The sequence below is a fragment of the Phacochoerus africanus genome, chromosome 4, assembly GCF_016906955.1.
Source record: "Phacochoerus africanus isolate WHEZ1 chromosome 4, ROS_Pafr_v1, whole genome shotgun sequence".
Lineage (NCBI taxonomy): Eukaryota > Metazoa > Chordata > Mammalia > Artiodactyla > Suidae > Phacochoerus > Phacochoerus africanus.
The window spans coordinates 129,821,397-129,847,157 of record NC_062547.1 but is presented as its reverse complement, the minus strand read 5'-3'; the positions used below and the strand labels follow the sequence as shown (position 1 = coordinate 129,847,157).

Genomic DNA, 25,761 nt, shown 5'->3' with positions numbered 1-25,761 from the left:
TATAATGAAGCAAAATATCAAAGGCAGGCAGGTCCCAGCAGTTTGCTGGGGCTTCCGGGCTGGGAAGGTTGGCACCTGCAGGACTGCACCTGGGCCACGTCTCTTTCCCCATATGTGAACCTGGGAAGTTAAGCAGAGTCCAGCAGCAAGGCGTATGGGGGTGGGCAGCACACCCTGGCTGCCAAGGGAGGCACTGTTGCCTCCCTGCCAGTCTCTCCTTGTGAGGGGCTCTGATCCCTGCCCCAGGGCCCATGTGGGATTCTGAAAGCTCTAGGAGGAATCTTCATCCCTCTCTTGGACTTTTAGCCCCTAGGGGGTTCCAGAGGGGAGGGGCCAGGGAACCCACAGCATAGGCACAAGGCACCAGCCAAGTGGGCAGGGGCAGTGGGGACTTCAGTCCCAGCTCCGCATCTATCACCAGGTGGGCACGCTTGCTGACCAGGGTGAAGGCACCGCATGGTTTAGGGCAGCCCTGTCAGCTTGTTCTCTCTCCCTCTTTTTTTTTTTTTGAAAGATCCATAATGATGAAACAGGAAAAGGAACAAGTTAGGACAGGGAAAGGACCCTGGCTGGTGTGGTTCACGGCTTCCCACCCCCACTGCCCTCTCTCCGAGCCCCTTGCCGCATCCTATCTAGACCATTTCTTTGGAGAACATCAGAGACGTGTATGTCACAGTGAAGCCAGTGGGGAAAGTAACAAAAGAAACAAGTCCAGGGCGCTGTCGCCAGCCCCATGTACAGACGTGTGCTGTTTCTGCTCATGCTCATCTGGCGAAGGACAGGAACACAGCATTCACATAAACGTTCCAGCTCCTCAGAGAACTGCACAGACGCTCAGACAAGCTGTAAAACCCAATTGAGGGAAAAATAAATGGCATGACTTGGAGGTGCGTGTATTTGGCTTTTGTGTCCGGGTCTCCTGTCTGCCCTGTGCCCCGAGCACCTGGGGCGGCCACTTGCTGCTGTAGCCAGTGTCATTTCATTTTCAGTGAAATAGCTCATCTGGGCACGTGGAGAAGCCAAGGAGAAAATGGAAGTGAAACAGGTCTGCCCCAGCCCCGCAGTGCCACACAGCTTACAGAGAGGCAGGCGCTCACGAAACCTGTCTTCAACCTGCCCTCGCCAGGGAGTGACCCAAGGTGGAAAGAACGGAGGAGGAAGCACAGGTGGAAAAGGGAGTCGGGTGTGCTTCCTCTCCGCTTGCCCCAGGGTCTTCCTGGAAGCTCCCTGCAGATCAGCCGCAGAGCTGGCAGCCCTTGTGCTGGAGAAGAATTCAAGGCTGTGATTCTGAAGCCTTCAGTGGGGATGAGAAGTGGGCCAGCGGGTGAGGACAGGGTTCAGGATTATTTTAGGTCTAAAGGTCAGGACCTGAATGGACCTGGTGGGACACCATCCCTCCCAGCTAAGTGCAGGGAAGATTTTGAAGGGTGCTGGCTGGAGGCTGAAGTGATGAGAAACTGTCTCTAGTCAGTGATGCCTGGGGAGTGCAGACCCCGTCCAAAATGTCAGTCCTGCAGAAATACACGGGCTGTGACGTCCCACGATCCACCTTTTCTGACTTTACAAAAGTGTCAGTGTCTAGGAGATGGCTTGGGAACATCCTGCTTTTCCGCTGCAGTGGAACTGCTCTGGGGTGAGCCTGGCTCTTTGCTCTCCAGTGGGACAAAGTGGGAGAGAACCAGCTGTGAGGCAGGCTACCTGGTTTTAAATCTGGTCCCAGCTTCGGGGGGACCAGTGACCTTACCTAGGTAAGCCTCAGTTTCTGCCTCTGTAAAATGGGGATAATACCTACCGCAGACAGTCCATGTAAGGTCTATAAGGCGCCCAGTAAACGGTCTTGAATAAACTGCCTTCCTCTTTCCTCCACTCACTGTTGCCTGGGTTTTGACAACTTTGATCAATGACTGGAAGGACCACAGTTTTCAAAAAAGAGAGAGAAAAATTAATTTTAAATAATCCGCACATTTATTGAGCACACTGTGCTTGGGAGTAAAAAGAACTGGCAGAGATCCTTCTGGAGACTGAAACATCTGACTCGATTGAGATCTTTGAGTTATGCGTGGATTTCAATTATCCCTGCATTTCCTGATACTGGAGCCTATGGCTAATTGAGAATTCATCACAGATTTTTAAAACGTGCTAGTTCTGGATCTCGCGCTACGGAGGAAAACAAATATAGCCCATCAGTTGTCTGTGTTCCCAGAAATGAGGGGCTCGTGAGTCTCTGAGCTCATATATCTAGCGCCTTCTTGGAGGCTCTGAATTCTGTGCACAAAGACAGCAGAAGGAGACGGGCCCCTTGAGGCCAGGGAGGCAGCGGACGAGCCTGCGATGAGGGTGCCTCCCACGAAGGGCCACGGGTATCAATTTTACAGTTTAACAAGCAGAACTTTCCCCGCCCCTTAAACAGGAAGCTCAGACTGGCTTTTGGGAAATTTGCAAATAATTTTGCCGACGTATAAATGTAAGCTGACAGAGCTTGAAAATGTCACTGGCTTTCCCCCCATCGTTAACCTTTCTTCTCACTGGCCTGCACTAGTAAATGCAGGGCTGGCCACATGGGGTGCCAGCTCAGCAGCTGGGGTTGCTGGGTGACTTGGTGATGTCCAAAGGACACCGCTCAGAACCCATCTTCTATGAGCCCTCTCAACAGCGAGGGACTACCGGCAACCAGGCCCCAGACTGGGGAAATGCATTGGGGCGGGGTGGGAGGGGGTCTTATGGGAATCAATCTAAGACTGTCGTCTGGGCATCAGTGCATCTATTCTGCAGTCTGTGTGAGGGCACGGGACCCGGGCCTTGTGGACAGCATCTTGGAATGAAATGAACAGTCCTGAGTGAGATGGGCTGTGTGTGAGAACCTCCCCAAAGGCATGCACCATTCTGGAAGGGCTGGGGCAGCCCCGCGGGCCTCACAGAACAACAGCAGGGGCCTCTCTGGCCAAGCAACCTATACAGCATCTGAACCTCCTCTCTCAGAAGCCTGTGTCAGCACGAAGGGTGAGAAGAGAGAATCTAAGTGTTGTGGGTAAACCTGCTTCAATCCACAGGAAGCCTCAGACTCAGGCAGGGTCTGCAGAGGTGCCCCTCAGTTGAGGGGGTTTGGGCGGGATTTATTTTGTGTGATGCACCTGGTGAAAAGGCAGAGGCCGTCATTCACGCCTTGTGCACAGTGTGGGTCCCTTCTGTGTCTATTTATTTCTTACAGGCTCATTGCTATTTAAGCAAAATCTTCAAAACCTGGGCACACCTGGCTGTGGTCTCTAAATGCTGTGTCCTCCTAAAAAGAATCAGCCCTCCTTGGAGAAACGTCTGAGTCTAGGGCAGGCACAGGAAATGCGTAAGATGAATCTGGAGCACTGTGTCACACCAGAAAGCAAGGTGGGCTCCCGGGTCGTGTCCGAGGACCCAGGATACAACCCAAAGAGACCCCCAGTAGGGCAACAGGGGCATGGCAAGGAACAAGGCTACTGAGTTGTCCCACCTTCTCTACCTTAAAATTCAGGAGCTTATACTGATTCTAAAAACCTCAATGGTTACCTTTGGAGCATGCTAAAGGACCAAATCATTACTCCAATAACTGCTTTTTTAAAAAGTGTCTTGGGGGCACTGTACCTTGGAGTATAATTGATGGAGGAGAGTCCTTAGAGACAACTTGAACCTAAAACGTGTAGAAACAATGATAGAATCTAAATGAATCATTGATGGGCCTAATGATCATTAGCGAGTGCAAAAACCATTAGCTGATGAGGAACTTAATAATGGGAGAGTCAGCCCCTCAACTCCTAAACCCACAGGTTGATCTTCACATCACAAGAAAGAGAACAGCCAACACCTCCTGATGTAACACGGGAGAACGTGCAGAGAGGGAGGGCCCTTCGTGGCTCAGCGGTTAATAAACTCGACTGGGATCCATGAGGATGCGGGTTTGATCCCTGGCCTCGCCCTGTGGGTTGGGGATCCAGCATTGCCGTAAGCTGTGGTGTCGGTCACAGGTCACAGAGGTGGCTCGGATCCAGCATGGGCATGGCCGTGGCCAGTGGCTGCAGCTCCAATTCAACCCCTAGCCTGGGAACCTCCACGTGCTGTGGGTGCGGCCCTGAAAAGAAAAAAAAAAAAATGTGCATATAAACACTGCGAGACGTTCCTGCAAAAAACTGAACCTGCATGTGATCAGGCATTGCTGTTTATTAGTTTGCAGGAGTTAGAAGGGTCAATAGATTTTGTTACATGACACCAGCAGCAGGGCTTCTCAGGAGCAGGACTCTTGACACTTTGGGGTGGACAATTCATCTAGAAATGTATCAACAAATGTCACCTGTGGACCTTGTTTACATCCCGATTCAGAAAAACCAAATATTTAAAAAAAAAAAAAAATCACGAGACAATCAGGGAAGTTGGAACACGGGATATCTGATCATATTCAGGAATTATTTGTTTCAGGTGTGCTAAAAGAATATGGATCGTGTTTATAACAAGCCCTTGCCTCTGACAGATACAGTCTGAAGGATTTACGAGGAAGTCTGTGCCTTACCTGGGAGCCCAGCAGCTGGCGGAGCAGAGGGCGGGTGTGGGAGACACAAGACTGGACAGATGGGCATCCCTGCTGAAGACAGGTGTCACAGAGTTCATTAAACTACACTCTCCACTTTTATATATGTTTACGCTTTTCCATTGTGGAAAGTTATTTAAAAAAAAAAAAAAGAGTAAGACGCAGCTGCCTGACACAAACTCCCTAAAAGGGCTCAGGGCTCTGCCGGGACAATGAGTTGAGGGTGGGCGGGCTGTAGCTGCGCTATAGGAGTGAGAGGCTCCACAGGAACACCCGGGACCAAGAATAGGCCTGAATCAGAGGCTGTAGGGTCAAGGTGGGTCATTTTCTCTAGTGATGTTACATTATGAGGCTTCTCAATGCCAAGGTCAATGACTCTGCACTTTGCCCCATTGGAATGAAACTCCATCCAACGGCATAGGAAGGACAGTGAGTTGGCCGCACAGTGATGCCCTGACAGCAGAGACAGGGGTCAGAGAGGCCTCAGGTTCTGTGCCATGAAAAATGCTTTCCGTCACAGCGAGAATGCCCGCCAGTCTCAGCGCATGTGATTAAAAACCCCACACCCTGCTGAGACTCTCACTCAGGCACACGTGAGCTCTTACTCATCCATCAGGCTGCAGCCCCAAAGAGGCCTGGACACAGGAGGCAGGCGCAGCTGGGGCTGGAGAAGGCGGGCAGGTGGGGTTGGAGGTGAGAGGGTGATTTGCATGAGGGGTTCTCCGGTTCTCTCTGCATCCCCAGGGAGATGCAAGCAATAGAGGGTGTCCTGATGACCTGCTGCCAGGCGGGTGATCTGCCCCAACCTTACCAGGCTTTCAGTGGAACAGAAAAGTCCTCCAGGTGGTTCAGCAGTGGCCTGGCCAAGAGCCCCTGGTGGAGGAGAGGCAGAGGCAGAGGCGGGGAAGGGTCCTGCCAAGAGCCCCTGATGGGTGTAGGGTGCAGGGGAGGGGAGGGGAAGGGGGGGAAGGGGGGTAGTGCTGGGGCACATCCTCTTGATCCATCCCAGCCTGGGGCAAGGAGGATGTGCCTCGTGGGCCCCAGGGCATAAAAGAGACTTGCCACCAAAAGGACAAATTGAGGAGAAAGCTTTGTGAATGAAAACCCTTCTGTGGTTCAAAATGAATTAACAACATCTAGACAGAGGGCCAAAAATTGGGTTCTTTATATATAAAAATAAAAATGGATTAAAGACCTAAATGTTGTGGTATATATATACAATGGAATACTACTCAGCCGTAAAAAAGAACAAAAGAATGCCATTTGCAGCAAATGCATGGAACTAGAGACTCTCATACTAAGTGAAGACAGAAAGAGAAAGACAAATATGATCTCACTCATATCTGGAATCTAATATATGGCACAAATAAACCCTTCCACAGAAAAGAAACTCATGGACATGGAGAACAGACTTGTGGTTGCCAAGGGGGACGGGGAGGGAGTGGGATGGACCAGGAATCTGGGGTTAATAGATGCAAACTATTGCCTTTGGAATGGATAAGCAATGAGATCCTGCTGCATAGCACTGGGAACCATATCTAGTCACTTATGAAAGAGAATGATAATGTGAGAAAAAAGAATGTATATATGTATGTGTGACTGGGTCACTTTGCTGTATGGTAGAAAATCGACAGAATACTGTAAACCAGCTATAATGGAAAAAACAAAAATCATTATTAAAAAATAATAAAATACACTGATTCCCATGTGGTGAAAAAAAAAAGTCCAATGTAAGCCTGGTACTATAAATCCCAGGGAGGCAAACATAGGCAAAACACACTTTGACATGAATCGCAGCAATATGTTTTTGGATCTGTCTCCGAGAGTAATGGAAATAAAAGTAAACAAATAGGACCTAATTAAACTTAAAAGCTTTTGCACAGAAAAAGGAAAACTATAAACAAAACAAAAAGACAACCTACAGAATGGGATAAAATATTTGCAAACAATGGGACTGACCAAGTATTAATTTCCAAAATATACCAATAGATCGTACAACGCAGTATCAAAAAAAATAAGCCAATCGAAGAATGAACAGAAGATCTAAACAGATATTTTTCCAAAGACATGGAGATGGCCAGTAGGCACATGAAAAGATATTCGACATCACTAATTATTAGAGAAATGCAAATCAAAACCTCAATGCAATACCACCTCACACCTGTCAGAATGGCCATCATCAAAATGTCTATGAACAATAATCCTCAATATAACTTATTAGAGAAATGCAAGTAAAAACTACAATGAGGTACCACCTCACATGGGTCAGAATTGCCATCACTAATAAGTCTGCAAACAGCTAAGGCTGGAGAGGCTGTGGAGAAAAGGGAACCCTCCCACACTGTGGGGGGGAACGTAAATTGGTACAACCACTATGGAAAATAGTATGGAAGTTCCCCAGAAAACTTTATATAGAACTACAATATGATCCAGCAATCTCACTCCTGGGCATATATCCAACAAAACTATGATTCAAAAAGATACATGCAGCACTATTCACAACAGCCAAGACATGGAAACAACCTAAATGTCTATTAACAGACGAATGGATTAAGAAGATGTGGTCCAGATGCACAATGGACTACTACTCAGCCATAAAAAAGAACCAAATAATGCCATTTGCAGCCACATGGATGCAGCTAGAGAGTCTCATACTAAGTGAAGTTAAACAGAGAAAGAGGAATATACAATACCACTTATAAGTGGAATCTAAAAAAAAAGATACAAGTGAACTTACTTACAAAATAGAAGATTCATAGAAAGAAAACAAATTTATGATTACCAAAGGGGAAAGAGGCAGGGGAGGGATAAATTAGGAGGTTGGGATTAACAAATACACACACTATATATAAAATAGGTAACCAGCAAGGACCTACTACATGGCACAGGGAAATATATTCAATACCTTGTAATAACCTGTAATGGAAAAGAATATACCACAATAGTGTAAACCAACTCTACATCTTTTTTAAATGGCAGGAAAAGGGATTCTTCTCCTAGAGGAAAACACCAGTTTAAAGGAATTGTGAACCAGAAAATGCACCCCCCACACACACACGCACATATGTGCATGCATGCACATTAAAAAACTCATCACACACGCACAGAGACCACCACCAGAATCCCAAGAGGAGCCAGCTCTTTTTATTGTGGGTAAGTAGTCCGCTCCTCTCAAAGAGAAATCCTCTGAAACCCCTTCGGCCTCTTCTGCGCCCATGCTCTGCAGTTCAGCACCACTCAGGGAAGTGCCTGGAGCAGGACGATCTGAGCAGGAGAGAGAAAGAGGCGGCAGGTGTGAGAAGCCGGTCGATCCACGGAGGGCGGGGGAAGCGGGGAAGATGTGGCCGCGTGCCCCTCCACCCCCGACTGGGTCAGGGGTTTAGAGATAAAGGGAAGCTACTACATCTGTCTCCAAGACTCCCTGGTAACTCTTCCGACAAAACAGGGATCAAGGTACCATGTGATACAAGTAGTGATTAACGGGCAACAGACACGGTCCCATTTCTGGCTCCTCCCACCTCTTCTGGGAACTAACCAGCCTCTTCAAACAAGAGCCTTCCGGAATCCTGCCTGTCTCACTTCCCCCAGAGAAAAGTATGGGGGAGCAGTTCACTCGTTTCCCTTTTAACCATCCAGTGTCATCCACTTGGGGTCAGCTGTTGCCTCCTGAGTCTGTTGACGAGAACACACTGGAAAAAATTGCTTAAGCCGAGCCAGGCCGCCTGTGATATACCATTACAGGGCTGAGCTCATTACTGTAACTTAGGAGTCATGTGCCAAGGGTGATGAAAGCACCCCAACTGCCTTCCTTTATTTCATAATTCAGTGTTTCCCAATCTTCATCATCATCTGAGACAGAGCTGCCTGCCAACGACTCCCGTTACTTTTTCTAGCAACCTGGGCAGGAGGAGGGGGGAGTCCCCATGGCGGGTCACGTGGTGCCATAGCACACCGGAGGCTTTGCCCAGTGTGGCAGCCATCCCCTTTCCAGCTGAAGGACTGAATATTATATATTTAAATGAAAACCTGGTGCAGCCACCTGATCAAGGACAAGATCAGTTGTCATCTCAGTTCCACGGATCCAGCACAGCAAGTCGGTGTACAGCTCTCAGACTCGGCAGAGTGCCAGGCCCGGTGCCCTGGGAGGCCAGCTGGCACGAGCCAAAAGATTTTCTCAGCCTCTGGGTCTCAGCGGAGAACTGAGAAGGGACCGGCAAACACGTGCCAGAAATCCTCTCCGTTTCCACCTGAGCCCTGAGCACACAGGGCACCTTGACAGCCAGTCAGGTTGTCCATTTGTGACCGACTGGCCACATGAGTACCTCTGCCCCTGTTGTTTAAAAGCAGAGATCACAAGGGCCTCGGTCCTGCCTCCTCTTAGGAGTGACCAGCTGATCTCTTTGGCAGACCTGCTGTGTGCTGCCTTCCCTCCCGAAGTGCACCTAGCAGGGCTGCAGTTTTCCGTCTTTGTCTGAATCTTTGATGGAGGCTCACACTGAGCCGTAAGCTCCATCAGGGTCGAGATACGATTTCCCTTTACTTAGTATTGGCCAGTGCGTGGAACACCGCATGGCACTCGGCGAGGGCTCCACAAACGTTTGTTGAAATTAATTTTTATTCATAAAATGAGTCAAAGGCAGCGCTTCCAGGAGTCTCAATGGCTTTTCTTGTTGAACCATTCAACTGACGGCAAGTGTTAGCTCTGACCAGTCCTGTCTCCACTGCAGACTTATGTACCCGAACAGCCATGAACCACCTACCATTTCCTAACCAAAGCCTCGCCTTTCTTCCCGATTCCCCTCATCAAAAAATGTGAAGGGATCATCAGTTTGAAATTCCTATTTATTTAGACCTCTCCCATCAATTTCAATAGGACTTTCTATTTTCCATCTCTATTTATAGATAAGGAAACGGAGAAGCAGGAATGCGAGCTTTTTCAGGATCACGCCATTAAGTGATAACAACTCTGCTGCTCCTTTTGGGGGCTTTCCATTCACAGAACTAGTTCAAAGGCACAAAGAGTGCTGCTTTCTTCCATGTACAGCCTGACTGTGGAGGAGGACCACTCATGTGGGAAAGTACAAATTTGGGACATAACCCATGACTACCCTTGGCATGTTTTAAAGAAGAGTTATTCTCTCATTAAAAAAAAAAAAAAAAAAAATTTTCTTTTTACCTCCTTTGTAATCAGAGCTGAATCACCAGTTCCAGTAATTCCTGTCATCCACAGCCCCTTACCGCCCACCAGGAAAAGTGGGGGGTACGTGCACACTCTCTGGGCCACTTACAACAATTCCCAGCCCATGACTAACATGTGGCCTCACTAAGGTCCGACCTGCTCTCAAGTATGTGTTGAGTCCGCCACTCCCTCTGCTTAGCGGTACCTCAAGTGACCCCTTACGAGACTCGCTACCAGAACACTTAATCAGCTTCTTGATGTCAGGAAAAACGCATCCTGAAACCCAACCAGCTCGGGAAAGGGCAGCCCCCCCCCCCCCCACGCCCCCAGGCTGTGGCTCGCCGCCTCACCTAAGAGGATAGAAGGCGGTGGAAGGCTCTGGATCCAGAGAGAAACCAGAATCGCTTGCCCCCTCCTAAGTCCCATCAGCTAACCTACATGACAGCATTTTCTAAACTGCAGCACGCAGAGTTCCCGCCATGGCTTGGTGGAAACGAATCTGACTAGCATCCGTGAGGATGCAGGTTCGATCCCTGGCCTCGCTCAGCGGGGTTAATGATCCGCGTTGCTGTGAACTGTGGTGTGGGTCGCAGATGCAGCTTGGATTCCCAGTTGGTGTAGGCTGGCAGCTGTAGCTCCGATTCAACCCCTAGCCTGGGAACCTCCATATGCCAAGGGTGTGGCCCTAAAAGGACAAAAACAAAACAAAACAAAAAGCCTGCTGTAAATATCGCTATTAATGCTACCATTAAAAATAATAATAAACTGCCGCATGCAAATAATTTATTGCATGTGCCATTAAATAGAAGAACATTAGAAACAGAAACTTAAAACAGGGATGTGGGGGTCACCTGATACTTGGAAGTGTTCCCATTCTTGGCTGACACTGAGGAGCACTGTTCTCATCTGCGTACGGCTAATATGTACACTATGTCCTAACAGCTGCCTGGGACAGCCGAACAGACATGGCGCTGTCAAAGACAGCAGCCTGTGCCATCCGCCTGAGTGCCTAAGAAAACCACTGGGATCTCTCTCCTTGGTATTCCAGGTGCTTGCTGGGCAATGCCTGGGAAAACTAAATCCCCCAGTGAATGGTTGTTGAAGGAATGAAAAGAGTGGGTAAATGACGGAACCTCTGGGCTAGCTGTCCCCATCTGCAAAACAAGGATTATACCACTTGCCCTGGGTGGTGTGTGGCACATGAAGCTGAAGTCAACATTTGGTGTGACTACCCTGAGCAGAGTGCCTGGCTGTATGAACATTCAGCAGACATCGCCTCCTTTCCTATTTATGGGATTATTTCCTGATCCCTCCTTCCTCTTTATGGATCTCATGTTGCTTTTCCTCTCCATATGACAATGACACTATCCCATAGGTAAGGAAGAGGCCAACATGTGATATTCTGTACTCCCCACAGCATCAGAGCAGCACTGCACACCCAGAACCCTGTTTCTCTTGGCCAGGGTCCCAAAGTTCCCCAGGTGCATGACACAACTCAAGGCCCTGCCTCAAGCTCCATAGGATTTTTTTTTTTTTGCTTTTTAAGGGCCGCACCCGCATCTTATGGGAGTTCCCAGGCTAGGGGTCGAATGGAAGCTGCAGCTGCCAGCCTACACCACAGCCACAGCAACTCGGGATCTGAGCTATGTCTGTGACCTACACCACAGCTCACGCCAACACCAGATCCTTAACCCATTGAGGGAGGTCAGGGATCAAACTCACGTCCTCATTGGGTACTACTCAGATTCATTACCGCTGAGCCATGATAGGAACTCCTAGAATTTCTGGTATGAGACACTCTGAGTCACCCCAAGCAGCCCCCTCTGGTGTCAAGCCCTTCCTTCTCCACAAAAAGACCACTTTCAGACTTATTAACGTAAGGACTATTCCTGGTGACCCAGAGGCTGCGTCTTCCAGAGTTCAGTCCAGGCTCACTGTTCCTTTCAGACTGAATAATGAGAACAACGCAATAGGCACTCAATAAATGTTTCCAGCTCGCTTTTCCCAAAGTTCAAATTTCTTAACGATTTTTTTCTTAGCAGGACAAGAAAGAGAAATGGGCGCCTGGGAAAATGGTTCTGAAGAAAGTTCTGGCCCTCAAAAGAGCTTGGGCTCAGTCCACTGGTTGGAAGGCATCACAGCAAAGGGAGCTGGCAGCAAAGAGGAAGCAAGGCCACGATCCCAGGCTTCGCAAGAGAATGGACCAGCTGCCAGGGCTGAAGTCAAAAAGCAGTGCCTCTTGGGGGTGGGGGTGGGGGGTGGGCACGGAAGGTGGGAGGCAGAGAATGGAGGGAGAAAGAGACGGATGAAGAACACAAGTGACCTGGGACCCAGAATTTAGGAAATGAGACAAGGACAAGACCTCCAAGATCACTCTTGGCCATTAAGACTGAAAGCCCAGTTCCGCAAGTTGAGTCCTGCTATCCTAAGATGTGTCCTCCAGAGCTGCCACAGAGGACACTGAGCTAGCACTCAGGGCCAGCAACGTCAGAGGACACAGGAGTACATGGAAGGGGGTTTTGGAAATACCCAAGTGTATGCAATAGGCCAAACCAATCTGAAAATAATTACCCAGATTGAGTCACAAAACCCTGGGGGTGGGGGGAGACTAGGGAAGGTGCCTCCACTGTCCCCGTCACGGTTGTATGAGGAGGTCTACTCCAAGCCAGATGCAGCGAGAAATTCCGAAGGCTGGCAGATGCTAATGGCCAAGTGGGTCGTGAAAGAAGTCTTAAAAGGCAAGTGAGGATGCTATTTGAAATCAAAGACATCAACACCCATAGTTAAGAAAATGGTATATATGGAGTTCCCATCGTGGCGCAGTGGTTAACGAATCCGACTAGGAACCATGAGGTTGTGGGTTCGATCCTCGGACTCACTCAGTGGGTTAAGGATCCGGTGTTGCTGTGAGCCTGTGGTGTAGGTTGCAGATGCGGCTCGGATCCCGCGTTGCTGTGGCTCTGGTGTAGGCCGGCGGCTGTAGCTGCGATTAGACCCCTAGCCTGGGAACCTCCATATGCCGCAGGAGTGGCCCTAGAAAAGGCAAAAAGACAAAAAAAAAAAAAAGAAAATGGCATATAAAACGCAGAGAAATTGTTAAGGTACACAGACAGGGGCCCATTTGAATTAATACATAGCCAAAGGAAATATAAAAACCATTGAAATGGAACAAGAGCTGCTCTTCTCTAAGAGCAAACTTGGCTGGCAGTGAAACCGAGAATTCCAATTCTGACTAGTGGAGGAAGCAGCCACATATAATAAATCCAGGAAAATACGTGTTTTATTGTTGGAAGTAATTAAGCTACCAAACAGCCTGTCTCCTTAAACTGAGAGGTGCACTTTGTCTCTGGAGAAACGTCAGCAGGAGACAGGATTTACTGTGCCGTTCAGAGTGAAGGGAAAACACGTAGCGAGGAAGTGAGGGGCAGGAGGTGTGGAGGGAGGAGGCGATGCCCCACCGTGGGTCCGATGTGTGGCTCCAGGGCCACGTGGCTCCAGGGCCACGTGGCTCCAGGTGGGCCTCTGACTGCCCTCCGCCTGCACCCTGACCCTCCACAACAGCAGGGCGGTGTCCACTCCCAGTCCTGCCCGCATTAATTCACGCTTCTTCCCATTCCACATGCTAAAGTGAAGCTCCCTCTCCAACCTGACAGAGGACCTCTGGGAGCTTTACATGTATTTTGCCTAAATACTTTCCTCATTCTCATCAGCTTGGTTCTGAATGTCCCTTTAGCAAGGTGGACACATGACAGATCCACCAAATCCTAAATACTACCTTCTTTGGTGCCTTTTTTGGTCAGTCCCGATTTCAGAATTCTGGGTTGTCCCAGGTAAATATGAAAATACCAGAACTTGGCTTCAGGGGCTCAAAAGTTTGCACCCTAAGAATCACTCTCCTCTGGTGGGATGTACTAAAATTCATATCCATCCTGCTACTTCATGTAATATTACTAAAAAGATCCACATTTTGTTTAGAAGCCAATGATCCAGAAGCACAGACTAAAGAGTCTTTTTCAATTTCTCACCCTGTTTTAAACATGTGATCTGGCATACAAATTTGTAAACTGGTACAGCCAACTGTGGGGAAAAGTATGGAGGTTCTCCTAAAAGTTAAAAATAGAGTTACCATATGATCCAGCAATTCCACTGCTGGGCATATATCTAGCAAAGACCAAAACTAATTCAAAAAGACACAGGCGCCCCAAGGTTCAGAGCACCACTATTTACAAGAGCCAAAACATGAAAGCAACCTAAAGGTCCATCAACAGATGGAGAATGAAATACCATTTTCAGCAACATGGATGGACCTAGAAATATACTAACTGAGGCAAGTCAGACAGAGAAAGACAAATATCACATAGTATCACTTACATGTGGAAGCTTAAAAAAATGATACAAAGGAACTTATTTACAAAACAAAAACAGATTTAGACATGGAAAACAAACTTATGGTTACCAAAGGGGATGGGGGTGGGTTGGGGGTGGGGGAGATAAATTAGAAGTTTAAGGTTTATATACACCACTGTATAGAAAATATAATCAATAAGGACGGACGGTACAGCACAGGGAACTATAATCAATGTGTTGTAATAACTTGTAACAGTGGAATCTGAAATATATACATATAGGAATCACCTTGCTGTACACTTGAAATGATCACAACATTGTAAACCAACTGTATACTTCAGTTAAAAATAAAATAAAATTTATAGCCCTTGCTGAAGACATGTTTACAATCTTAAAAACTTTGAGGGAGCAAACCACCATTAATTTTGCTGCAGCTGAGAGAAACATGAGCATCCCCAGGAACTCAAGAAAACAGACTGTGGAGTTCCCATCACGGCGAACCCAACTAGAAACCATGCAGTTGCGGGTTCGATCCCTGGACTCTCTCAGTGGGTTAAGGATCCAGCGTTGCCATGAGCTGTGGTGTAGGTTGCAGACTCGGGTCGGATCCTGCGTTGCTGTGGCTCTGGCGTAGGCTGGTGGCTGCAGCTCCGATTCAACCCCTAGCCTGGGAATCTCCATATGCCTCGGATGTGGCCCTAAAAGGACAAAAGACAAAAAAATATAAAAAGAAGAATATAGTTAACCAAAGTAGAAACTCAACGAGCTGGATAAACAGATTAGACAGGGCTGAGAACATAATCAGTGAGATAAATACAAAGAAGTTACCTAGAATACAGCACGAAGACATCTACAATACACGAAAGAGGGTAAGTTCAACGTAAGTCTAAAAGAAATTCCAGAAGGGAAGAACAGAGAAAGGGGATGAGATAATATTCAACAAAATACGAACATCGAGAATTTTCTTAGTGAAAAAACGCTAGATAAGACCTGAACAAGACGAATTAAAAAAAAAAAAAACTGTATCTAAACATAGTGGTAAAACTAGACTACCAAATAGGGAGGAAATTAAAACATTTCAATAATCCAGAAATGCAGGCCTCGCCTCCACTGAGGCAGAGATGACTTTGCTATACAGAGAGGCCCCTGCTTCCCTGACGATTTGTGGGAACAGCTGGAGGTGTAGCTCATTTTCAGAAAATTCCCATTCACTACAAAGTCTAGCAGCCAAAATAGATCCAACAACCTCCTGCCACACATTCAGGGCCACCAATTACGTATTAACTGAGTCCTGGGTTTTCACTCTAAACTTCATTAGAGTAAATAATATTCCCCTCTATTAAAACTGCCAAAGTTGGAATTCCCATTGTGGCTCAGCCGTAACAAACCTGACTAGTATCCATGAGGATGCGGTTTCTATACCTGGCCTCATTCAGTGGTTGAAGGATCCAGCACTGCCGTGAGCTGTGGTATGGGTCACAGACATGGCTGGGATCTGGTGTTGCTGTGGCTGTGACATAGGCTGGCAGCTGCAGCTCCGATTGGACCCCCAGCCTGGAACCTCCACATGCCTCGGGTACAGCCCTAAAAAGCAAAAAAAAAACTAAAACTAAAAAAAAAAAAAAAGGCCTGAGTTTCTTAGTGCCTCGCTAATTAAAGTGATTTCTATAACCTAATTTATCCAGCCTAAAGTCCTTAGAATGAATTTTGATGACAAGAACCCCACCTTGTGGCAACACTTTTCATAACCAAGCTGAGCTGTACAAGGCGCTGCCAGTCTCATTCTGAAGATAAATCTGTGTGGAAAAGCTATCATTTTATCTGCTTCACCAGACAGAATTTCTAACCCAGTATTTATCTTGTGTCTGCGACAGCACCAGAGTATATGCAGTAAATCTGCAGAGCACAGTAATTCTGAGACTCTGTGAGTTATTTTCAAGTCTAAGCTGCTAGTCTTTGCACAGCTTACTGTAGGAATATTCTAAGAGAAAAGCAAACACTGATTTGGGGTTACCTTCGGATTTGTTATCATTGATCCATTCTAGGGACGGCTCAAATACTCTACTTTCTACAAGATGGACTCACTTAGCTAAAAGCAGTCACAAGATAAAAACTCCCCAAATGCATAATAAATGACCCCTAATTATCACCATACATAACTTACCCCACACAGCACACACATTCCTGTATTTTCTATAATTCATACCATACTCTTCTCTCAAAGGTGCCTTTTAATCAGTATCTCTCCTGCATTTTTAGAGATAGTAAAACTGAATTCTAGAAATATTATTCTCCATTTTTTCCTTTAAAAGGAGTATCTCCCCCAGTTTCTCCCACTGCCCCTGTTCCCAAATGGCTTTCTTAGTATTACTTAAGAGATTTTGAAAAGCCTTATTGCTAACAAGGTAAACAACACAAAGCACTGAACATGATACGATGCCCGGCTCCAAAAAATTTAGCTATTATTATTGCTTTTATTATTGCTATTATTAATGACAAGAGAGGACTGAAAACAGAGGAGACCTCAAAATAGTTTGCGTGTTTATCTTCCCCACTGTCAGAGCCTTAAAGAAAAATCTAGTTCAAACAAGAGACCAAAGTATTTTTACCAAAAGGAAAAGGGAAAAGGAATTCTCGTGGTGCAGTGGGTTAGGGATCCACTGTTGTCACTGCAGCAGCTGGGTTCATTGTGGTAGCGCAGGTTCAATCCGCTTCCCCCCCTCCGGTTCCAGGAACTTCTACAGGCCTCGGGTATAGCCTGCCCCCCCCCCCAAAAAAAAGGATGGGATTCCTGTTGTGGCTCAGTGGTTAACGAACCCAACTAGGATCCACAGGTCGAGGGTTCTACCTCTGGCCTTGCTCAGTGGGTTAACGGATCCAGCATTGCCGTGAACTGTGGTGTAGGTCGCAGACACGGCTTGGATCCTGCATTGCTGTGGCTGTGGTGTAGGCCAGCAGCTGCAGCTCCGATTTGACCCCTGGCCTGGGATCCTCCATATGCCGCAGGTGTGGCCCTTAAAAAAAACAAACAAACAAACAGTAAAACTGAAACAATACTTTTCTCCCCTAAAAATATTACTAAAGTTAAAAAAAGACAGTAAATTAATATTAAAACAGCTTTTTTTATTTGTTAATGTCACATAAGAAATTTAAGCAAGTTACGCTATTTTAAAAAACACAACTAATGCATTTTAGGAGAAACCCTTCCCTCCCCCCTCACCCCTCCCGTTCCCCTCGTGAATTAAGAATCTACGAGAAGTAACCATAAAACAAAGTTTTGAGGAATCCTTCATCCAGAGTGCTTACATGATGATTAGATTAATATTGCCTTCTTACAAAATTTCTCTTTTCTATTTTAAAAAAAATTTTTTGTAGCCTTGATTGTTTTTACAAAAAAATTCAGTACAAAAGTTCGATATATTGAAAAATGCTTTTCTCCTCGTCACAGCACCGTTATATATAGCAGAGAATAATCAAGAGCAGATTGCTAATCTAGATGCAGCAATCTCAAATTATACCCAGACACACAGTGGTTTATTTACCCTCCCCTCCCCTTCTCGTAAGAACTTAAAAAAAAGCACACATACAAAAAACAGGTCAAAAATTTGAGGGACCCTTTCCAAACAGTACAGTTAGTTCAGTGTCGACAGTTCACATCTTGCAACAAAGTGTACGGATATGATTTCTTTTACAAAACTTTCAGTGTCAAAAAAGGAAATTAAGGCCATCAGATTCGCAGCTTAAAAATTCACATAAAGGAAATATAAAAATATTCTGTGCTTCTGAGAAGGCTCTGCACTGCATGTAGGTAAGGATTACCATACTTCTTTATTTGGAGGAAGACAGTCGACTTGAGAAGTTTACATAATCGCACAGCTTCTATTGGAACCTCTGGGGGCTCCCTGATGAGGAAAACAGAGAGAAACATTAGTGCGAAGGAGAAAACGGATCACAGCATTTCAAAATAAGGCAGAGATACGACAAGTTCATTAGTACTGAGCTTCGAGTGGACCTTTATTACTTCTCACTTACCCTTTTTTAACCTTCTCTCACGGACGTCTTCCCTGGACGGCATCAACACAGTCCCAGACAGTGATGCTCTGCTGTAGCTGCACATTCACACCCTGGGGAGCTTTGAAAAAAATCCTGACCTAGGTCCCCAGATCAATTACACCAGAATTCCTCATTCGACCGGAGAAGAGTATTTCTTTATGTGTGATTTTAAAGCTCCCTAAGTAATTCTAACATGCAGCTGAAGCAGAAAACTGCTATTCAGTAACCTCCGTTTCTAACTAGGAAACAGGAGACGAGTGAACAGCATTCTGAACAACCACATCAGAGGAGACGGCTGCGTGGATGGGCAGCTGGCTGGTCCCGAAGCATGTGCCCTGGGTTCATTCTCAGATGTGAAGTCAAAATGGCTCCCTCCATCCACTTCTTTATCACTCACTCATTCCTTAAAATCTCGCAATATGACTGTGACTCACCACTTGACTAAACTGAAATTGGTTTCTTAAAGGTCAACCAAAAAAACGTCTCATTAGCGTGAAAGGCCAATGGAGTCATTCTCTAACGTGATGTCAAAATAGCTGATCCACCCTCCAACTCCCCTGTTTTGAGCCTTGCTATCATTATCGTACCTGATCACAAAAGCTAAAACCTCACACATCTTTGATTTCTTTTTTCTTCTCTAACCCTCAAGTTCAGCCACTATGCCTTCGTGAATCTCTATCTGTATCAGCCTTCAGTGTCTCTACAATCTCCCTTCTAGAGGTAGTCACCCTGATACTGCCCACCTTCTCCTTTGCTCCAAAGTGTGCAAAGCTACTTGCCTAGGCGTTCCAGACTCTCTCACACACACCCTATGACACAACCAGGCGGACAGATATACCCAATGCTCAAGTCATGGCATACTGCCTGTGATGAATTAAAAGATCATCATAAATTCTTTTCCGCTCCTCGCTCCCCTGGAACTGGAGCTGGCCTATGACTTACTCCAAGAGAAGAGAGGCCTTTAGGAGATCTAATGCTCTCCATTTTCATCAACGGAAGCCAGCAAAACAAAGGTTGGGCTAAACTACCAAATGGTGAGAAACCACAAAGAAACAGACATGGAGAACATTCTAGCCCCAACCAAGCTTCCAGCTATATGCAGCTGCATGACTGAACTCACCCTCCATGGTGGGAAACAAAAGAACTGCCTAGCTAAGCCCAGTCAAACCACAGAATCACAGGGATTATAATTCATTGTTTTAAGTCCCCCGAGTTTTAAGGTAGTCTCTTAATGTACTAACAGATAATCTGAATATCAACAGAATACCAACATCTGCCTTTTGATACCCAAATAACTGCCGGTCCTTCAAAATACTGGAGGAGCCTATTTCCCAGAGATCTTCTCAACTATTCTAGTGACCTAAAGAGCCTTCTCTAGCATCCGACTGCTACAACTCATGCTCTGAGCCACTAGTCTGGCACCCTGAGATATCTCTTATATTGTTATTTTATATCCAGTCATATAATGCTCCCCATAAGGGCAGGAAATGGATCTTCTGTCTGTTTCTTGTTAAAGCCAAGTGTAAAATATTTGTTCTTAAATATCCCTCCAACATGAATAAAGAAGTATCTGTGCCAAAACCTTACTGCAGCATAACCCACCCTCAAGTAGTTCTCGACTCTGGAGGCTGAACACATAAAAGAATGTTTATTTGGAGTAGAACTGGGGCTAATTAAGCAAAACCAACAGGTTTATAACTTTGGAGTCATGGAAATGAAGTCTTGTAGGATAAGGGTAGGAATTTTGATGAATGATCAGACTTAAACAGTTGAGAATATAAACTGAAGGCTCATTACTTATTAATAATTCCAATATAATTAATTAAAATCAAATTTGGAGTTTCTTTATTTCAAGGGCTCTCAAAAGCCCATGCATCAGCTAAAATCTATCTTGCAATTAAATGATTAGAAACTTAAGAGAGCAACAATTTTGTTTTACACTGAAGTTGAGTATTAGTCTTTGTTTTTTTAAAGCTTATATGCAGATACCTGCTCTAATTAAGTCATCTAAACTTCTCAAAGAACATGTCAATAATTTTGAGCATGCATTCTATTCCACATACACTTATTTGTGACAAACATGTACTACCATATTACATACCCTAGTGTACTGTTTCTTGAATATCACCTCAGGAAAAACAAACCCCACTTGGTAGATTACTAACTTTGTTCAGGGGAAAAAAAAAAAAAAAACACAAGCTCCACTATTAGTTGTGGTTTACTCTAACTGTTAATGAAATTTAAAAGAAATGCATTAAAATAATACCTGCTGGTGGAAAAGTTCCTCCTCGACAGCCACTTCAGCTGCTTCTTCTTCCTCCTCCTCCTCTTCAGGTATGGTGGTTTTGAAGACTGTACTTCTTTGAGCAACCTCCTACACATGAGAGTTGGACTTTAAGTTCAAACACTATACTTAAAAACCACAAGGACTGTGGGGGCGGAGGGGAGACGACCCTTCTTTGCGTAAATTTAAGAAACAGCAATTCTACATAAGGGTTTTGTTTGTTTGTTTGTTTTTTTAAGTGGCTCATCAGTCGTTTCAGCTACTGAGGAAAAATTTTTGCATCATTAGCAGCAGTTCTTAGATCTTCAATATTCTCTGCAGGAGAGCTACTGGCTATCCAATTTGAAATACCTGCTGAGAAATTTCCACTGCTTTATACCCCATTCTGTTACTAAGAATTCCATCATAAATGGGAGTTCCCGTCGTGTCTCAGTGGTTAACGAATCCAACTAGGAACCATGAGGTTGCGGGTTTGATCCCTGGCCTTGCTCAGTGGGTTAAGGATCTGGCATTGCTGTGAGCTATGGTGTAGGTTGCAGACACAGCTCGGATTCCGCGTTGCTCTGGCTGTGGCGTAGGCCGGTGGCTACAGGTCTGATTGGACCCCTAGCCTGGGAACCTCCATATGCCGCGGGAGCGGCCCTAGAAAAGGCAAAAAGCCAAAAAAAAAAAAAAATTCCACAAATGATTTGGCACACTAAATTCTCTGTAATACTCAACATGAATTCGGCTTTAAAGACCTTGGCTGCTAGCAAAGAGAAGGTGCTAAATAAATGCTGAATAAAATGAAACCAGGGGCAGCTTCTGTGCTCTCAGGGACCATGGTAATAAGAAGACCACCTGACAAGTGAGATGAGAGGTCAAGCTTTCATTCCTTCAGCAACTAGTTCCTTTAGAACGAAACGGAATCAAGACAAATGAACACTATTTACCAGTAACATCCTGGTAAAGTCCCAATGTACCCTGCACAAAAAACAGGTCTCCTATCATTCATTCGCTGGAGCTATGACAGAAAGGAAGCATGTCCATGTTCTACTAAAAGGCGCAAACACAGATGACATTCCCGTGAGAAGGCTGACTTGCACAAATGCAGCAGTGTTTCTGTTTAAACACAAGGCTAATGATGATCAGCAGCAAGCCAGTGAGTGTGTCTTAAGAGTACTGCAGAGCCTCCAATTCCACTGTTCCATGTCCACTCAAGGAAGACAACCACACAGAGGAAGAAACTGAAAGCACATCAGTAAAAGCTTTTCTGAGGAGTTCCCACTGTAGCTCAGCAGTAATGAACCTGACTAGCATCCATGAGGACACGGGGTTCGATCCCTGGCCCCACTCAATGGACTAAGGATCCAGAGCTGCTGTGAGCTGCGGTGTAGGTTACAGAGGTGGCTTGGATCCCAAGTTGCTGTTACTGTGGTGCAGGCCAGGGGCTACAGATCCAATTCGATCCCTTGCCTGGGAACTTCCAGGTGCCACGAGCGAGCGCAGCCTTAAAAAGACAAAACACACAGGAGTTCCCGTCGAGGCTCGGTGGTTAACGAATCCGACTAGGAACCATGAGGTTGCAGGTTCGATCACTGGCCTTGCTCAGTGGGTTAACAATCCTGCGTTGCCATGAGCTGTGGTGTAGGGTGCAGACGCGGCTCGGATCCCACATTGCTGTGGCTCCGGCGTAGGCCGGAGGCTACAGCTCCAATTCGACCCCTAGCCTGGGAATCTCCATATGCCGCGGGAGTGGCCCAAGAAATGGCAAAAAGACAAAAAAAGACAAAACACAAAATCAAACAAACAAAAAGCTTATCTGAAATTTAACAGACTACCTGGCTTCAAATGGCAGAGGAAGAAAACTGAAGACTAGTATCATAGAAATTAAGAGTTCGATTTAAACTATGTCTACAGATGTATTTTATAAATGAATTAAGGCAGTATAGTAGTATTTTGTAGGGAATTTTGATTATTGGTGCACGGCTAAGGGAGATGGGCCATTCTGAGTCTCGATTAGCCAGAAGTTCAGTTCTGTGAGATCAGTCTGTGTTTATATCCCCAGTCTTTTCACAAATATCAGCACGCTTTAACCAAATGAGTACTAATAAAAAAGCATGTGAATCCATGTACCCCTATGTTCACTGCAGCACTATTTACGATAGCTAAGACATGGAAACAACCTAACTATCCATCAACAGAGGAATGAATTAAGAGTTGGTCCATATATACACCATGGAAATACTACTCAGCCTTTAAAAAGAACCAAATAATGCCATTTGCAGCAACATGGATGCAACTAGAGATTCTCACACTAAGCTAAGAAAGACAAATACCATATCATATCACTTGTATGTGAAATCTAAAATATGGCACAAATGGAGTTCCCGTCGTGGCTCAGTGGTTAACGATTCCGACTAGGAACCATGAGGTTGTGGGTTTGATCCCCAGCCTCACTCAGTGGGTTAAGGACCTGGCGTTGCTGTGAGCTATGGTGTCGGTTGCAGACAAAACTCGGATCCCGAGTTGTTGTGGCTGTGGAGTAGGCCATCAGCTATAGCTCCGACTGGACTCCTAGCCTGGGAACCTCCATATGCCATGGGTGCAGCCCTAGAAAAGACAAAAAGACAAATAAATAAATAAATGAAATACGGCACAGATGATGTCATCTACAAAACAAAGAGACTCACAGACAGGACATAGACTTAATGGTTGCTATGGGGTGATTGGGGGGGAAGGAAGTGGGATGGACTGGGAGTTGGGGTTGATAGATACAAACTATTGCATTTAGAATGGATAAGCAATGAGGTCCTGCTGTACAGCACAGGGAACGGCATCTAATCTCTAGGGACCAAACATGATGGAAGATAGTATAAGGAAAAGGATGTGCGTGTGCGTGTGTGTACATATACATATATGTATGTATGACTGGGTCACTATGCTGTACAGCAGAAATTGGTACAACATTATAAATCACCTATAATTTTAAAAAAATTTTCAAAGCATGTGAATCCTTGGGTCAATTACATTTCTTTAAATGAAGATACAAATTGGAGGATGGTGGCATATAAAACAGAAAAAAGATTCACAAACAGCTTTCAGAGCATCTTGCTTCCCTCAATTCATCCTAAAATGAGGAAAGAAAAGCAAAAAACAAAACCAAACAAAAAAACCCTCCTAAAGCCTCTGTTCTGTGAGAATTCTCACATTTCAGCTTCTAGCAGCTCAGGACAATTATACATCCCATATGGTAACAATGGCTCTTAAAGCTTGTAACACAAGACCATGGACCTCAAATGAGAAGCTTAGAAAATAGCAGCTTGCCAACTTCACTAATTAGGAATGACTTCAGCATAACTGTCTTTAATATAAGCCTACTGTTAAGCACTTTTCATTTGACAACATTTAAAAACCAATTAATCTAATGCAGAAAGCCTATATGGAAAATAAGGGAGCTAAATAACTTCTAAAAATGTAAATAGAAAAATAATAAAACAAATTTAGAACTGAAAGTGCTGGGAGACGAAGGGTCAGGAAACTGTTATCAGTTAAAGTGCTAAAAGATACATGTCTTTACCAAAGAAATTCCTCTCAGCAAGACACCCAACCCTATCAAGTGTCCTGAAAGGCACACATGACGGTCCCCCTATAAACCTGTCACTGGGCTGCCTGGGTAAAGCCCTGGGCAAGGAGAGGTTTGCCCGTCTCCCGAGCAGTGCAGTGAGGCCAGCTGGCCCCAGCTCACCTGCAGTCTCTTCAACTCTGCGCTCAGTCGCCACCACGGGAGAATTTACAACATAGAAATCAGCAAATATTACAAATCAAGGCATTTTTGGTTGATGAAGGAGCTATATCTCTGTACACATAAGTAATCATCTGCATATACGCAAGTTTCAGTGATGCCAACATTCTAGAAGGTATGGAGAAACTGCTTTATTTTTCATTTCCCTCATTAAAAAAAAAAAAAAAGATTCAACTTTTCTGTGGTGACATTTGCTATTTTTCATCATCCAGGACCCCCTCCTCATTTCTCAACAAGAGCACCCATTCTGAAGATTCAGCTGAAGGGTAAGATTTAAAATGTTCTTTAATTACTGTATGATAGATAGATAGTTTCTTACCACTATGCACTCAGAATTGTCAATTCAAACTGTTTCCAATTTGAATTCTACCAAGTTTTCTTAATTAGTTTCTAACAAGATTTGCTTCATTAATGGAGTTTTTATTATTGTTGTAATTAAAAATAATTATGGAATATGTGCACACTCCTCAAAAAAAAAAAAAAAAAAAAAAGAGCACCCATTCTGACCTGGGTACCCTCTCTCCTATGGAGATGTGACACGTGTGTCACAAGGAACTGAGTGTGATCTAGTCATGGAGCGGGAAGAAGGCTCAAGCTCTAACTCTGTCCTCTCGACTCCAGGAAGCAACTTAGAGCTGGGCACGTGCCCCAGGCTGGTACTACAAGAGTGAAGCCCAGACTGCACTCTTGTAGTCAGAGAACCTGACTAGGCACGATGCTCTTGCCCACAAGAAGTCACCCTGGAAGGATGCAGGTCCAGGAGTAGCCGGCAGCTACCCTACATCCACGAGGGAGACACTCAGGGAAGAGACAACAGAAAGATCCTTGGGGACACTGGGCAAGCTACTGGGTCAGGTCTACTCTCCGCGGATTGCTGGTTTTGTGAACTCATATGTTCTCATCATTTTAAAGCCAGCTTAACTGGGTTTTCTGATATCTCCAATGCCTCAGCAAGAAAATATACATAAAAAATAAGCTGACTTAAGCCAACTACCTACCATCTTGCAGACGAGTGGCCCTTATGGTGATAATTATGAACTATTATGAATATGGGCTGGGCCCTACTAAAAAAACATGGTCTTACAGAATTAAGTGAATAAATACCGAAAGTACTTGTCTCACAATCACAGAAATGAGAACTGTGTTCATAATACACTCCTCCTTTCTGACAGAAGTCCCTTAATAGAGGCTAGCAAGCAGAAGGCAACTGAAGTTTTTAAAGGAATAAACCAACCAACCAATCTAATATTCAGAGAATTTGAATTATGAAAGGAACCTGAGCTTCACTCAGCTCTGCTGAAATGCCAGCGGTCACACCACCTCTGGGCATATCATCCATGCCAAGGTCTCTGCTTTGTTCACTTGTCATTGTACCTGTTTTGTGGGCTTTCAAACCTGCTGCATCCCAAATCTCCTTCTATAAGACTGTTTCTAACTTGGAACACCTTTCCACATGGAAAAAAAATGGTGACTAGAGTCCATGGCTCACGAAAGCCTATTTCATCTACCACGGCTCCTTATAACAGTGCTTCTCAATCTGCGCCAATCACCACTCCTAACGA

At 45.3% G+C, this 25,761-nt stretch overlaps 1 protein-coding gene across 1 annotated transcript in view; it reads right to left on the bottom strand.

The window, feature by feature from the left end:
* Positions 1-17,180: 17,180 nt before the first annotated feature.
* Positions 17,181-25,761, bottom strand: part of LMNB1 (lamin B1) — a 58,652-nt gene continuing 50,071 nt past the window's right edge. Inside the window, exons 10-11 of the mRNA XM_047778533.1 lie at positions 20,398-20,505; positions 17,181-17,980 (exon numbers count right to left, since the gene is read on the bottom strand). Of these exons, the coding sequence (XP_047634489.1) occupies positions 17,939-17,980; positions 20,398-20,505 (150 nt within the window). The 3' untranslated portion in view covers positions 17,181-17,938. The remainder of the gene's footprint in view (positions 17,981-20,397; positions 20,506-25,761) is intronic.